Source organism: Morone saxatilis, unplaced genomic scaffold, assembly GCF_004916995.1.
Source record: "Morone saxatilis isolate NCDOM2014 unplaced genomic scaffold, NCSU_SB_2.0 Contig15, whole genome shotgun sequence".
NCBI lineage: Eukaryota > Metazoa > Chordata > Actinopteri > Moronidae > Morone > Morone saxatilis.
The window spans coordinates 17576993-17594050 of record NW_023339707.1 but is presented as its reverse complement, the minus strand read 5'-3'; the positions used below and the strand labels follow the sequence as shown (position 1 = coordinate 17594050).

Here is a 17058-nt window from a genome sequence, read left to right as displayed (position 1 = left end):
AGGGGGGGGGAGCATAAGGTAGAGGATGAGAGAGTGAGCAAGCAAGTGAAGGAGACGGAAGAGATCGATGACACATAACCTTTAGCTGCAGTGTGTAATGGGTGTGACCATGTTAATGTGTGGGTTCGTTCTCCCCCCAGTGTCACAGTGGTTGTCACCCTTTAATGTCTCATTCCACAGCCTCTTTGTTTCTGGATAAATTAAAGCTGATGAGCGGAAGGTTACATCTGGTATTATGCTTTAAAGATACTATAAGTATCATACACGTGCATGGTATTTAGGCTGAATGTTGTTTCTGTTTGAGAAAGCAACTTGATCTGGATTCCCCCCCACACGCACACACAAAATGACTGTCATCAGCTTTATATACATATGGTCCAATTAGAGATGCATATATGGCTCAAAGACTGACACTAACCTCCCTCTCACTCATTCTGTCTTTCCGGCTTGCTATTGCAAGAAAAAACATATTGGATGCATGAATTGAAAATATGCACGGAAGTGACTCCAAGATGACAGCCTCTTCCATCTGGTAGTTCCTGTGAAGCAAATATGATAGTACCTCATCATTAGGGCTTTACATTAATTATTTTTTTCCTGTCGTCTTTCCTCTAGGATCGTAAGCTGTCAAAAGTGGAACGTCAGCGCTTTAAGGAGGAAGCAGAGATGTTGAAGGGTCTTCAACATCCCAACATTGTTCGTTTCTATGACTTTTGGGAGTCGCCCGTTAAAGGGAAGAAGTGCATTGTTTTAGTAACAGAGCTCATGACGTCAGGAACACTAAAAACGTGAGTACTTATGAAGGCAGATAATCGTACAGACAACTTCTCTGACAAATAAGTGGTGGAAGAAAACATCAGTGAGAGGGGTCACACACTACAAGATCTTTCACTAGGAGTAATCCCAGAGACTGTCTCCAAACTATGTTTCATCAGGAGTCATCAATAACGTCATAAAAAAAAAAGCACATCATGTTTAATTAGGAAGGTGGTTTAAAAACATGCACACAAAGGGTAACCGTTAACAGCATACTGCCATTCGAAACAGAGTACAATTAGCTAATAATTGGCCTGATCAGCCAGCTAACTAACAGCAGTGAATGTCAAACAGCCATATCATACTTTAGCAATTACCTAGTTTCTATAGTGGTGACAAAACATTAAAAGATTATGCATATAATTATTTATAATTAAACTAAAAGCACCCTGCTCCAAACTCCCTTTAACAAATATTACAGATTAACAATTCCTAACGTGTCTATAAACACATGTAACTCTATAAACACAAGCTGACATTATATGTCAACTGTCTCCTTGTCAATCTGGCATCAATATAATCCATCCAAAGAAACTGTTTTCCATACAAATCTTGACTTTGACCTTACTTTGTGTTTTTACAGAAAATCCATTTTGAAACATATTTTGAAATATGATTGTCAGGTAATATGTTTCCCTCTCTTTCCTACAGCTATCTAAAGCGTTTCAAGGTAATGAAGCCCAAGGTGCTGAGGAGCTGGTGCAGACAGATCCTGAAAGGCCTTCACTTTCTCCACACCAGGACCCCTCCCATCATCCATAGAGACCTCAAATGTGATAACATCTTTATCACTGGACCTACAGGCTCGGTCAAGATTGGAGATTTAGGACTGGCGACACTCAAGGCGGCTTCCTTTGCTAAGAGCGTCATAGGTAGGAGACTTAAATGTAATGTGGCAGATTAATGGTTCTTAAGGTAAAGAAGTAAATGACATATCCATTGGACATTCTTCTCTGTTCAGGTACCCCAGAGTTCATGGCTCCAGAGATGTATGAAGAACACTACGATGAGGCTGTGGATGTCTACGCCTTCGGCATGTGTATGCTAGAGATGGCCACCTCAGAATACCCCTACTCTGAGTGTCAGAATGCTGCTCAGATATACCGCAAAGTCACTAGTGTGAGTCCAGATTCTGTTTCCAGTTTGTTTTAAAATGAGATATTTAAGGAAAATATTTGTCTTGCTGCAGATTTCCCATAGATAAGCTCAGTAGTCTGAAATGGTAACAGATAGAGATAAGTGAACTATAATAACCTTGTAGGAACAGCTGGGGCAATATACTAATAATTGCGCTATTATTGTACAGACAATACAGGTTACAAATACTCTCCTCATTCTCCTAGCCATACTGTGTAACTATAATTGTGTCTAAAATTACAACAGAACAAAACAAAAGAGCTTGTTGGTGCCCCAGTCGTCTAAAAGAGACCTTGCTTATAAGCATGCATTTTGTAATAATTCAAGGTCATGTTTAGTGAACCTGTAAGATGGGGCATACTAATGTCAGGCATGTTTGTGGCTTCTCCCCCACATAATAAGTCCAAGGAGTTTTTAATTGCAGAAATATATTTTTTTTCAACAGAGCAGGGTCTGCTCTGCTGTTTTCAGCTAGTTGGATCTTCAGCTTTGAATTTCTTGGGTGAAGAATCTAATGAGCCATATGGAGTCACAGAGGGAGCCCAAATCTCCTTTGTTTTTTAGATAAAGCCTAAAGGCTGTATTCCATTCCGTTTCAATGAGTGTCTCTCTGCTAGCAAAGCACAGCAAACTGTTTTTAGATTAGGGGGTGTCTGAAGTCATGATAGACTTCCTGATTTGATGAAGAGTATTGATTTTCCACTCTTGAGACATGGCAGGGTTGGAATCTGAGAGATGACTCTTTCACCTGCTGTTAAAGAAGAGAAGGCCTCTATGCCCATATTAATGGGTGGACAGCATCATTGCAACTGTCTCTAGATACTGTTCTCTGCATTGTTACTGTATGCATATTAGAGTGTCCTGCAGGGACTACTGCAGGATATTAATAGGAGATTGATCAAAGAGGAACCATGATAGTGTTATACTACTCCCTGAGCACATACAGCATGTAGCTGCATAATAGGGATGTTAATTCAGAGGATGCATATACATATATCTTTGGTGAGGAAAATGTCTATTTTCAAGAATTAATGATCTCACAATTTATGTCAACACCACAGATAATGCTGCACCATGGAGCACCAAAAATAGATCAGTAAAGAAGGTCAAACTGCTGAGCTAAGAAAATGCATTTATATAGTATTACCAAAGATTTCTTACTGTTGAATAAAGTATGAAAGGGTCTATAGAATTTTCTCAAACCACTCCTGTCACTGTAAATTCTCAGTCAAAACTACCATAGGAATCCAGGCCAACTGTGTCGTAATTGTAGTTTGTAGGTTCCACGATATGAAAGGAAAAATAAATTGCTATATGATACACAAGAAGTAGGAACTATCATTATTTCATCACAATTTTCACTGAAGAAAAACCATTATAATCATGATGGTATTTGTTGTGGTCTGTACCAAACAATCGTGTTTCTCACATCTGGAGTACGAGATTTTACCTTTATCAAAAATTTGCAGCTGCTGCGATTTGGCCATGTTTTGAAGATACTAAGATTAATTGTGCAGCCCTAGTTTACAAGCAAAACATCAGGAGCCAGGGCAGTGGTTTGAGAGATTTCTGTGGATGCTTTTTGGAATCCATTGCAACCCACATGGATTCAAGCTGATCGCAACTGCTGTACTCTGTCAAGGTTGACAAGCCTAGGGTGTGATTGTGTTATACTCAAAAGATAAGATTTGGGGTGGAGTATCACAAAAACATCCCCCAACTCTTTTTTTTTTCCCCCCTTTGTTTTTCCTTTTTTGATTATTTTTCATCAACACAGTGTCCTTTCATGGTGTGTACTCAGCATTTTGTTTGTATTTCCCTTTCCTCAGGGAGTGAAGCCAGCCAGCTACAACAAGGTCATGGATCCCGAAATCAAGGAGATTATTGGGGAGTGTATCTGCCAAAAGAAAGAGGAGCGGTGAGTGACTCCCCATCATTGTCCAGTGTCCAGCCAAAAGGGCCCACAAGGTGCCCTCTCATCTTTCATGCCTCGTCTCACCTCCCCCGCTTCATTGCTGTGGTGTTGACAGTTGGGCTCTCAGCAGCACTGAAGTCTCCCACCATATCTGCAGGATGTCTTTCATTTCTGTTACATAATGAGTTTATATACGGAGGGGAAAATAACCCTTAATTAGCTTCCAGGGGCATTTTTTTTTTTATGGAAGCATGATTGGTTTCTGTGAGTGACTTTGTCTCTGCAGCACATGTAATCCATGTATGATGTAATTAGCCAAGATGTCCTTTTACTATCAACACACCAGAATTTTTGTACCATTGGATTGCCTAGGTAGCCCAATGGTTACAGCGCATGACAACAATTCCTGTTTGATTCCATACGGCGACTTTAGTTGCATGTCATTCCATATGTTGTACCCTAGCTAACTATTATTGATGCTCAGGTTATCTGCGAACACTGTACAGTACAGATAGGTGGTATTGGGCGTCTTAAGCTTTGCTGTTCCTTCTCCCAGGTACACAATCAAGGACCTGTTGAACCATGCTTTCTTTGCTGAGGACACAGGTGTGCGGGTGGAGCTAGCTGAGGAGGATGATGGTAAAAAGGCCTCAATAGCCCTGAAACTGTGGGTGGAAGACCACAAGAAGTTAAAAGGGAAGTACAAGGAGAGTGGGGCCATCGAGTTCATGTTTGACCTGGAAAAGGAGGTCCCTGAGGTTGTGGCACAAGAGATGGTGAGTGAATAATTGCGAGTATAGTCAGTAAGAACTTGTTCATAAAAAAATATTTGAAGATTTTAAAGTCTTATGTACTTCTTTGTTTTACATTGTGCTGTCGACATAAAAAATATTTGACTGTTACCTAGAAACGGTTTGATCTTTTCAGAATCCTTTGCATAATTTCAATTTCAGTAATAAATTAGTTTTAACCCACGCTAGTGATGAGGTTTGTCATGTTTTGCATGTTTTTGTGGCTATGTATGTTCTAGCTGCAGGCAACACTCCTATCTCATCATCAGGGAATTCACTCAAATGCAGATTGCTGGTGATAACTTGCTCTGCTCTTCCAGGAATCAGTGATTGCTGTTTTTTTTTTTTTTTCCTTTTGTTTACATGGTTTTCTCCCGTTTGTCTTGGCCAGTTTGTTTTTATTGCAGGGCCTTACCTTATCTGATGGTGTTCACTGAAGAGTTCTCTGTGTGGAAGCCATGATAATACTGACCTCAAGCCTTTATCGCTCATCTACATTACACAGCACCATGAAATTATTTTTTGGGGTATGGGGGTAAGAGAGATGGAGTTAACACAGCTTGACTTCAGCTGGAGAATGTAAACATAATCATTGTCTGGCTTAACACACGTGAAAAAAACTAGAACGCAGTATTAGTAATACCAGAGAGACCCTATCTTCAGTGAGACATTCACAAGGAGGAGTATTTTCAAGATTCGGTGGGACTATTCAAAATGGCCTCAAACAAACTTGCTTTGAAACAGATTTACGCTAGGCCTATGTGTTGCATCAGAGCTGAAAAAAACATGTCATATGTTATCTGATATTGCACAAAGACATCTACTGTACCATATGTTCTTGTACATGTGAAAAAGAGTGAAAGACAGAGGTTTTAACAGTGTCTGTCTGCACAATAATCACTTTAGTAAGGTCCGTTCTCTTCCAAATATATATATATTTATATCACTGTCTCAGCCAACTGAGACAGTGAGCGAGAACCTGCTGTCCTCACCTTTTCTTTTTGTGTCTCTTGCTTTAACCAGTGTCTTCCTTTTCATTGTTACTCTCTCTCTCTCTCCCCCACACATCTCTTTCTCTTCTTCCTGTCTGCTCTTTCTCTCTCCGTATGCTCTTTTGGCCTTGACTGCCTCAGGCTGTGAAGCTGAGAAAAAAATTGAAGGCCTCTCTGTAACAATTGCCTCGGGGATGTGAGCAGACATGTGGACCAACATCACAATGAGATTGTATGGCCAGCATGCTCCCACTTCAAGTCACTCCTCTTTTACCCTAATGAGTCATTTCTGGTTTCCTTAGGAGCTCTGTAGTCAGTTTATACATGACTTTATGTTGTGTGTCCCCCTTTTAAAATTGTATTTTGTTTCTTCATGTACAACATTTGTTCTATGCATTGTCTGCATCTTTTTTATTTGCAGATTTAAGAGTCCTGACAGTTCTGTTGTTAACAATGAACCAAGCTGCTGACAAAGAGAATAGTTCCCCACTGCTCTGATCCCCCTTAAAATAGATTTTCTATTCCTTCTTTTTCTTGCTCTTTCTCTCTCCCTCACATGCTCCCCTTTTTAATGCACCCTCTCTTCTGTCACATGCTCTATGCTAAAAATATCCTGGAAGTCATGCTCTTCCCTTTCCTTTGTCAGGTGGAGTCTGGCTTCTTCCACGAGAGTGATGCTAAGACTGTGGGAAAGTCGATCAGGGACCGCGTGGCGCTGATCAAATGGAGAAGAGAGAGAACAGTGTCTGCTGCAGCTGCAGTGGATCAAGGTGAAGGGGGCCACCGGGTCCAGATGGCACCATCTCAGGGCATCTGTGCTGGGGCTGCACATGTAGGACAGCCTTTGTTGGAACCAGAAGACCCAGAGGCAGACCAGCACAACAGGCTGCGTAACCTACCAGCCAGTGCCACTTCAGTGACATGTAAGAGATTCTGTTCCTCAGCTGAGAAACACACATGAACTTAATCTTTGACTTTTTTATGACTGCATGATTTGTGTCTCTGCAGCAGACAGCACACTCGACAGTGGCATGGGCTCCACTGTGTACTCAGACTCCCACAGCAGCCAGCAGAGTGTCCTCTACCAGTCCCTGCTAGAGCCTATTACTATGGCAACACAGCAGGTCTGTATCAGGAGCATACACACCCAGGTGGACCATGTGCATTCAAAATACACACACTGTTTGAAAGCAGTCATTGCTCACGTGGCCTCGGAACAGAACACAGGCGCTGTAATCCACATTTGTGGACATGTGCAGATCCGCTTTCATTAACACAGTCATGCGCATTACATACACAAATATTTGTGATACATTCATGTATTATTGCAAGCTTGTTTGTCCTCATCTTATCATATAGTTCTTTGTTTTGGTTATGATCTCTTTATTTTGAGTAACATGTGATTTGCTTTTGGGTTGCTCCTCTATCAGTGCCAGATCACTGGCCCTCTTCTGACAGATCGACCTCACTCCTGTGGAAAGGGTGAAGTATGGGGGGCAACGCTGAGCCCAAAGCTCAGGACTCGTTTGGGAGCTGCAGCCCGGAGAGGAAGTGCCCCTGTTATTGACACTCAGAGGGCGAACCACATTGCTCATCTCCATGCCCTCATTCAGTCTCAGAGATCAATCAGTCCAACCCCCACAGTACCAGAAAACCAGTCAGAACTCAGCCCCTCTGGGCTTCACTCAGAGGCTAAGGATGGGTCCCCCTCCCAGAATACTCTGCCACTGCTGCAGGTCTCCCCTGTCTCTCCACCTTCTGAGTACCGCCGCCTCAGTGACACCAACATCAGGCTGTCATCAGAGGCCACCTCTGAAAACTTAACACTGCCTGTGCAAAGTGGACGCAGACACTCGGACCTTAGTAGTCTTCTGAGTCTAAACTCTCATCATAACCACCATTTTGCAATGCATAGAAACCATACATGCCAGGCCTGCCTCTCTTTGCTTCTTCTGAGATCACGAGAAGGGAGCCACCACCGTCCTTCTGTTTTCATGCCAACGCACCTCTGTCCATGTGACTTTAGACACCACCAGTCCTCTGGTGGAACAATGCACACCTATGGACGGCTGAAAGGTTCAAATGATTGTTCTGATTTCTCACTGCTTCAGCAGTCACTAATCAATATAATCAGCCGCAAAGCAGCACCTTGTCACGCCACACCCACCCAAGCCTCCCAGCTGCACTCCTCAGCTGTGCACAGGCCTGCCTGCAGTGATGGAGACAGCAGCCTGAAGAGTCATCTCCCAAGTGGCAGTTTGGTTGGGGGCCAAGAACCCCTCTGGGACTGCAAGGATAGATTCTGTGCCGGAGAACAGCAAGTTACCAGGGCTATGGGAGTGGTAGGTCACAATAGCAGAGAAGTTGCTTTAGTTTCCCGTGTTGGGCCACCTGCTTAACTGATTTCTCCCAGCCTGTAGGAAGTACAGCATTATTCTGCATGGAGCGGGTCTGATCTCCCAGCTACTGTCTGAGTCCTTCTTCCTGCGTAGCCCTACAGAGCTGACCATCCTCTTAAAAATCAGAAGCTTGCTCCTGTCAGAGAACAACTGTGCAATCTCTAACAGACAACGTTTCCCTGCTGATTAACTTTAATCAATCCCTTCTAGAACTGGCCTTGATTTTAACAGTTTTGCCCTTTCTTTTTTCTTTTCTGCATTCTGCCTGAATGCTACAACTGTCTTGCTCCTTAGCTTGCCTTGGATAGATGGCCACTGACTGAAGGAGAAAGGGTGGCTGTCTGATCTCCCTCCTCTCAGTCTCTCCTACCATTTCTCCCTTGCGTCCTTTTTTTAGCACACACCTGTCACCGCCTGCTCATTGTTGAAACAGATGTTTCATTAACTTATTTTTATCTCTCATCCTCTCATTATACTTGAATCCGGTATGAGTTAATGTAATTGTCACACATATTAGCTTTTGTGGGATTTTATTCCTGAACAGTAAAATTCTCTCCCAAAAGGGTCTAATTTTAATTTCCTTCCTTTGTGTCCTCAGGCCAGTTCGGCAGGTCACCAGAATCAACCATCTGTCCAGGGCCTGCCCTCTTCCAGCACAGCAGTACACACACCACTGCATTACCACCAGCCTGGACACAGCTACCCTGCTCCTCCATATCCTGGGCAACACAGTGCTGCAACACCAGCTCCAGCTAGTCTGTGTTCAGCTCACATTCAGCATACGGTCAGTGGTGCTAGCTACACACCTCCCAATGTGCAACAGACCCAAGGTGCACCAAGTATTTCAGCATCAGCTGTGCCACAACATGTTGCACAGAGCTACCAAGCACCAGGCCACCAACAGCAGCAGGCAACCGCAGCAAGCTCTTTGACTTTTCCTTTGAAAGTCCAACAGAGTTGTCAGAACTGTGCAGCCCAAACTCATCAACAGGCTCACACTGCATCAGGATATCCTACTTCAGTTCAGCAACAGACTGCTGCAGCAGCAACCACCCTGCCAGCCCAGCAGCCAGCACAAAGTTACCCCCTTGCATCTGTAGCGCCGACTATGGCAGCCACAGCCCAGTGTCATCCTGCACAAGCTCCCAGTGCACTGCAACAGGTCCAAGCCGCAGTCAATCTGCAAAGTCAGCAGCCTGGTCAGAGCTCCTCCACACCAGCACTTTATAGCCAACAGATACCTATTCAGCAAGAGCACCAACAGCCCTTACTGCAAAATACTCAGTCCAGTATACAGCTAACACAACATGCTGGGCAGGCTTATATTCAGCCTCAACTCCAGCCTGGTCAAGAAACTCTGCATAGCATACACCAACAAATGGCACAACAGCCTACCCACCACTCTCAAAGTCTTCAGTCTTCTGGTCAGCAACAAGTACACACCCCAACTCTGCAGAAGCACAGTCAGAAAACCATGCAGCCAGCAGTTCGACAACAGAGCCAGGATGTATCCCAGTCTACAATTCAACAGGTTCAGACCCCACCTTGTCAGCCTCATCCAACAGCTGCCCCAGTTGTGCAGGTTGCAGCCACACACCAGAGTTACTCTGCTGCAGGTCTACCTGATGCTGCCTCTCAGAGCTATGCACATTCTTCCCTCAGTGTGCTGCAGCAACAGACTGCTTCAGCTCAGAGCCAGTACCTGCCTGCACAGTCTACAGCTGCTTCACAGGTCTATGGAGGAGCTAACCATGTAGTTACTCCTCAGAGCCTTTCAGCCTCTTCTCAGCATATCCAAGCTGCACACATCACCCAACAGGTGAGTGAACAGTGTTGATGATCACTATTTAGTATGTTGTAGCAAGGTGGCATACATAGTGCCCCAGTTTTGTTTGTTTTCCCTCCTCTGACCTCGCCCTGTTTTCATTTTTCATCAGTTTCAACCCTATCTTTGCATCGCTGCTTTCCTGAATCAGGTAGAACGCCTTTGTCTCAACACACTTTGTCACTATGGGACTCAATGTGGGAGGGACAGAAACGGATCTAGTTAATGCTAGTTTTGTAGCTACTTATATTATGGTGTCTGGTTTTGATTTGGTGCAGCTGTATTGGAAACAGCTGTGTTGGTGGTGATAGTACGTGAATGAAAAAATGAACAGCCCAATAAACAGGCATTTCCTCGGACAACAGCCAACAGAGAAATAATTGAACAGTAATGAAAACAATAGCAGTGGTTTTAGCCGCTGCATCCGCCAGCACCCCTAGGCTTGCTCTGTGTCCGTGATACACAGTGCTCCTGTATGTGCAGCAGATTCAGACTGATTCCAGGCTTAGGGACAGGATGGAAAATATGAGCTATTCTGATCTGGGTCAATAGCAGGAAATGCAGATTTCCAAACACAGAGATGAAACTGGAATCCTTGCCATTATTGAACTTCCTCCCTCTTTTTTTCCCCTCTTTTTCTTCTTCTTCGTCTGTAGAATGTTCCTACTGGTCAAAACATTTCACAGCTTGGACAAGATGGACAGGGACATGGGCAGAATCTCAGCCAATCAACTTCAAGTGTTGCAGCCCAGGCACTACCTCCTCAACAGTCAATGGCTCAGGCTGTCCACCAACAACTCCAACCTCTGCAGATCGCAAACTCTCTACCGCCAACACACCCATCCCAGGTATTGTCACTCTGGTCTCCGAGCTATTGTATGTTTTTTCTTGGATTATACACACCATTAACAATATAGACTTGAAGCAAGTTATCTTTATGCATCTTATTCCTATGTTTGAACTTTGTTCTCTAGATTATTTCATTTTTCTCTGTTCCTTTCCTTTTTTTCTTTTCCCCTTCAGTTTCCTTCACAGTATCCCACAGTCCAGGTGATGACAGCTGTGACTGACTGTGAATCCTCCTACCCTCACTCCTGCACTGCCCCTCACCCTTCAACCTCCTCTTCTCTTAATCCTATTTTCCTTTCTCCTGCTCACAATGTTCCTGTGACCCCCTCTGTGTCCCCCCTTTCTCCTCTGCACATTGAAAACGCATTAGTTTCACCCATCCCAGTGTCCCTCATGCCTTCCCCCTCACCTGTGCTGGGCAAGGTTGGACCCACATCCCCACAGCACCAGCCCACCGTTGGTCTGCAGCAGAGTGTTAGATCTGAAGTTTCTCATTCACAGCCTGCATTCATAACAGCACTAACCACCCATCCCATACACGCACACACTGCCCAGTCCCAGAACACACACCCTCCCACAAATGGCAGCACTCAGCCTCTGATACAGGTAATTATGATGGCTGCAATGGAGTGCAGATGTTTACCAAGAGGGTGTGAACTGGAACCTTTGATTGTGATAATCTCTTTGCATCACAAAAAAGTGCTTTTCACTGTACTGTTGTTCTTTGGCTGAAGGAAAATGAACATTTATGTCTTATGCTGTAAATAATGCGGATTGAAAAACTCAAATCTTTGTTAATAATTAATTTTATACATAGATACAAATTCTGTATTTTATTTGTGGATGAATTGTTATCAAGAAACAGCAAAATGTCTACAACAGATTATTATTATTATTATTAATGAAGATGATGATGTTTTATCTCGTTTGTCCTTTACAGCAGCTTCCCCAGCAGGCCCAAATCATCCATCCTGAGCTTGTCCCTTCAGCTCAGCTTGCCCAACCTGCAGTCTTCTCCTCACCTGTGCACAGTGGGTCAGACCCGGGCACAGCTACCGCTGCTGCCCAGCTGGATAGCAAGAACCCATGCCAGCTGCCCCCACAAGCCCAGTGCCAGACTCAGGTTCAGAGCCAGATTCCTGTGCTGCAGCCCTCTGACTCTCAGCGAGCATCATCTGCGTCTGCCAGTTCCAGTCTGACTCAGCAGAAACCGCTCAGTACTCTCACTGGAGCTGCAGGTCAGGGTCTAACAGAGACCAGCACGGAGGTATGGAATGACTCACTTCCACACTTTTAAGTTCTCACTACTTATTTCTTCCTCTGTCCACCTTTCTTTGCCAATATATCCAGTGCACTCACATGCAGTATTACTCGACTTCCTCTCAAGTCACTGTCAGGAATGTAATCTAAAATTAAATACTTGATACATATTGCTCTCTTTTATTTACTCTCTCTGGTGAAATGTTTATGTTTTTCTTCTGTCTGTAGGATCAAGCTGCAGAAAAACACACTGGAGGACAGAGCTATGACAGGTACTAGCTTATTTGCAGCATATTCTTAGAATTACAGAGTAGTCTAGGCCAGCTCTCAGGTGCTGTCAAATGGACATTAATCTGTAGAGCAAAATGGCCTGATAAGCAGTGACATGAATGTTGACATAATGCATTTGGTCAGACTCAAGCATTAGAAATGTCATTGTTTTCACTGTTAGAGTAGCCACACCAATACTCAAGGTTTAAGTATTGTCATTTTACCACAACCTACATTTAATTGTAGACCCTTGTACAATGAAATGTTAGTTGTAGTTATGCTCCACACACATAAAACATATCTACAATTATTTAAATCAAAATAATTATTATAAATAATATATACAGTTACTTACTATACATCTATACTTATACACACATAACCAAGAAATGTATGTCCAGTATATGCAATGTCAGTATAAAGTTTCATGTCATTTATTTATGGTGGAGTGCGGAGGATGAGTTGAGTTGTCTCACAGCCTGAGGAAAGAAACTCCTCTGTAGTCTGGTGGTACAGCAGCAGATACTTCTGTATCACTTGCCCGAGGTTGTGGCAGTGCCATGTTAAAAGAATGCATAGAAGGACCTGAGGCAGACGTTGTTTACCTTTTAGAAAACATTGAGGATGATCCACCAATCCTCATAAATAATGTAACAACTCCCAACTACTGTAGCTAGCTGTTCCTCCGAAAGTAAAACAGCATCCCATTTGTTATACTGTATCATTTGTTGTGCAATGTGGACCTAGTGGGCAGCCATCTCTGCTAACTTTGTCTGGCAGTTTGTTCACCAAAGGACAACTCTCCAGCTAAACACAAACATGTCTTTAAAACCACATTGCACTCTGATGGAATCTGTTGATCTTTCTTATCCTTGTGACCAGCAGCAGCAGGTAAAAGTTCCGTTGTTCCTTCATAATAGATAGCAGATAGCTAATCCTCCACAAATCTATATCCCGTTTAAGCTTATGTGGAGTTTAGCGTCACCCATGGCTGGTATATCAGGTTTATATCAGACAAAATCCTAGAGGCATTCCAGAGCAGTGATACATTTTTGCAAAACCTTGTCACTGGGCTCCATGTTGAGGACGGGTGATAAAGACCATTGCCAATTCCAGAACAAGATTTCTGTCTATTGCACCTAAAAGATTGTATGACACTAGATATTGTTGTGTCTCAAATTCCACACTATTTCTCCCCTGTCTGTCCACTATCTTTTTTTGGGCATAACAGTTTTGAACATGTTTGGGCATATTTGTGTAGAGCTGTGTGTTCGGTATACAGGTATTCGTGAATAAAGTAATACTTGCTTACTATTACTTGCTTTTCCTCTCCAAAATCAGTGTCAACTCTGATGCCACGTCAGGGAAGGAGATGAGTGACGGTTACGAAGGGACACATGGAGGTAAAGGCGAAGGGAAAGTTCGCAAACACCACCGGAGGTCCACGCGCACTCGTTCTCGGCAAGAGAAGATCAGCAGGCCAAAACTCAACATGCTCAATGTGGGTAGACAAAATATATTTCAAACCAGAAACTTGTTCCTTTAAGCCCATGTTCACAAAGAATGTAATACTAGACAATGTATTTATTGTGTCCACTCTGGTTGCAGGTGTGTAACACTGGCGATAAGATGGTAGAGTGTCAGTTAGAAACTCATAACCATAAAATGGTCACTTTCAAGTTTGATCTGGATGGAGATGCACCAGAGGAGATTGCTACATACATGGTATGTAGAAGTCACTGCCACTTCAGCATGCTGTAAACTGTGGATTGCCTGAAATGCTTTGTTATGGCTCAGAACTCTGAAACTCCCTATGTTGCTGTTCTCAGCTGCAATGCAGCAAAAAATCTATGTCTCTCTCTTGCTCCTACTCTCACACTCATCCACTCCCAACCAATTCATATTCGGCTTATATTTATAGATGGATAGATTAATATTTATGGCATAACTGCTCCACCAACTTATTGTGTTAAAATCGGTGGTCCAAGGCAAATACCTACATACCAAATACCGCATGCATGCATACATACATACATGCATACATGCATACATGCATGCATACATGCACATATACATATACATACTTAAGAAACGTAACAAATTATGCAAAAGTAGATTTTCTTAGACCTTAATTTGAATTGCTTTATCTTGGCAGCAACTTCTAAAGATCCTTTAATGTCATGTTGCCCTTTTCTCCATTGTGTCCCTCAGGTGGAGAATGATTTCATTCTGCCTTTAGAAAAAGAAGTGTTCATCGAGCAGCTGAAGGACATTGTGGACAAGGCTGAGGACATGCTGAGTGAGGACACTGAGGGTGAGAGGAACTCTGACCAGGGAGGCAGTCCCAAACAGAGTGAAGGAGGTGGCACACTGGGAGCAGAGGTGAGAAAGAAACTGTTGACAGTTAATAGTTGCAATGTCTCTGAATGGCTCTGCCTTGGATACATCATCCTGACAGCACTCTCAAGATGACTTTGCATGCAACAGCGCCAAGAAGAGCTGGCCAAAAATACCATTCTTGCTGATGTAACATTTTGATCTAACTGAATTTATTTCTGAGGTTCAGCTCTTTGGCTGGTTGGAGAAGCTTTTTAAATATCTATTAAAGTGATGTGCATGTAATCCTTCGTTTTCTTTAGGGATTGAAGGCTTCCGCACCCAGCACCCCACAGCTGGTGTACCAGCAAAATGGTAAGACTTGCCACCTGGAACTTAAATATTCACTGTAACAAAATCCACTCACACAGCTCAGTTCTAGTTCAACTCAGCTACTTCCCTGTATATTTGCATTCTTAAGAGACCTGTTATGGTGAGGTTGAAATGAGGATGAATTACATTATAATCTGTTTGTGTTGTCCCGTTCTCTATTTTGCTTTTAAAGTTGTCAGCCTGTGTCTTTAGCACTTCTATTAAATTGATTTTATAGTAGATGTGGATTTATGAGTTTTTCTGTCTCTCTTTCCTTGGCAGTCCTCCACACTGGAAAGCGCTGGTTTATCATCTGCCCTGTGGCTGAGACGCCTATGTTAGACAAAGAGAAGACTACATCTCACACTTCTACAGCCCAGGGTATGCTGCACACTCAGAGAGTGTCATTAATGCTTCCTTCAAGTCTTCAGGTTTACTACTTACTAAATGAAATATGCTTTCTCTGCCAGGAGTATGTTGTCTATAGAATAAAGTGAATCGTTGTGTCTTACTTGCTGCTCTTGATAGTGAAGCCGCTGCTCATGCATTAGGGTTGGGGTCAGTTATATAAGAGTGCTTCTGCAGTGTTTCTAGGCAGAAATGAAGGGCAGGATTTATACTCCAGCTGACAGAGCCTGATGGGGCAAGACAAGCAGTGATGTAACACTCTTGCACCCACAGGACCCAGCTCCTTGTCTTCATGGCCTTGGCTGAACTGAGAACAGGCTCCCAATCTGTTCTCCTCCTAATTAACCTTTTTTGTTTTTCTCCAGAATCTGAAAAGTCGGCTTCATCATTAATCAGGCCCACCAGCCACGCAGCCTCATCTTTATCCTCCCAAAGTCCGTCCTCCTCCTCCTCTGTGCCCCCTGTAGCTCAGACCTCTGTGCAACCTCAAGACCAAAACATTGACAAAGCCCGGATCCAGCAGCCTCAGCCCTGTGTAACTAAACATGCCCTTGGTGCTGCTGGTGCCAGCCATCCCAACTGCCTTCCTGTGGAGGAGCCTTGCATCTCTGCCGTCTCTATGGTAACGGACATGCCATGCTGCGCTATTGTGCCACCTGTCTCTCTGGATGTGAATGCTATTGATAAAGGAGCAGCTGGTGGTTTGACCACCTCTCAAACTAATCAGCTAAATCAGAAGTCCAGTCCTACTGGAGAACTACCCCCTCAGCTGGCCTCCCATCAGTCTGTGGTTCTGCAGCAACCCTATGCCACGCCCATGCAGCCTGGGACAGTCACCTCCCAGCCCCAGAGTCCAGCACATCAGACCCCCCAGAACTCCCAGTCCTCAAGCCACCAGCAACCAGTGAGTGGGGGGCCAGGAGAGTCAGACGGCGAAGGGCCACGCAGGGTAGAGTTTGTTGACCGCACCATCAAGACTTTGGATGAGAAGCTGAGAAACCTGTTGTACCAGGAGCATGCTCCCTCCCAAACTTCCAGCGCTGCGTCCGACCCCCAGGCCTCCAGTACAGAGGGAGTCAGCTCACCCCCAGTCTCAGATGGCCAGAGTACTGAGGGAGCACTTACGAAGAAGAAAGCGGAACCACTGGTAAAATGATAGAAAGTGTGTGTGCGCTTGTTTGTGTAAAAGAGAAATCTGAGCATTCGGATATTGGTTACGAGATAAGTTAATGGCAGCATCATTGAATTGTTTCCCTGCACTGTTATTGATTTCACTATTGGCTGTAAAGAGCAAGACCAATACTGTGTTAAAAAAGAGGGCAGGATAACAAAATGACTGCTGTCAGCACAATAATTCATCATGATCTCTTCCTTTTGCAGCTGCTGTGTGTGTGTGTGTGTCTTGGTGTGCATGCTTGCTACCAAAAACAAATTAAGGTCTGATTCATTCAGACAAAACGGAGGTCATGAGAGGATAATGGCTAGCCTTACCTCACTCATCTTACTCATCTTGCGCATCAAGCGATTTACCACTTGCCACAATTCAAAATGATTGTAACCTCCCACACACACACCCTTCTCTTTTTCTCTTTAAGCCTCAGATTCCTGAACGCACAGATAGTGTGGGTGCACTAAGTGACTCTGCAGTGGCAGGTAGGTAACATTATTTATGTAATGTCCATATCACTAAGGCTACATTCACACTGCA

At 43.8% G+C, this 17058-nt stretch overlaps 1 protein-coding gene across 3 annotated transcripts in view; it reads left to right on the top strand.

Annotated features, from left to right (window-relative positions):
- The window catches only part of LOC118324682 (serine/threonine-protein kinase WNK2-like), a 40549-nt gene that overhangs the window by 14043 nt on the left and 9448 nt on the right, over positions 1-17058 (top strand). The window contains exons 3-22 of one of the 3 annotated variants that reach the window (XM_035657129.1): positions 616-788; positions 1468-1688; positions 1778-1935; positions 3783-3871; positions 4425-4644; positions 6298-6574; positions 6663-6775; positions 7082-7993; positions 8649-9869; positions 9988-10026; positions 10532-10723; positions 11665-11991; positions 12213-12256; positions 13596-13755; positions 13863-13979; positions 14466-14636; positions 14894-14945; positions 15225-15323; positions 15716-16497; positions 16946-17003. In XM_035657129.1, the coding sequence (XP_035513022.1) occupies positions 616-788; positions 1468-1688; positions 1778-1935; positions 3783-3871; positions 4425-4644; positions 6298-6574; positions 6663-6775; positions 7082-7993; positions 8649-9869; positions 9988-10026; positions 10532-10723; positions 11665-11991; positions 12213-12256; positions 13596-13755; positions 13863-13979; positions 14466-14636; positions 14894-14945; positions 15225-15323; positions 15716-16497; positions 16946-17003 (5425 nt within the window). Of the gene's footprint in view, positions 1-615; positions 789-1467; positions 1689-1777; positions 1936-3782; positions 3872-4424; positions 4645-6297; positions 6575-6659; positions 6776-7081; positions 7994-8648; positions 9870-9987; positions 10027-10531; positions 10724-11664; positions 11992-12212; positions 12257-13595; positions 13756-13862; positions 13980-14465; positions 14637-14893; positions 14946-15224; positions 15324-15715; positions 16498-16945; positions 17004-17058 lie in introns of all 3 variants that reach the window. The other 2 variants (XM_035657128.1, XM_035657130.1) reach the window with 2 other exon arrangements.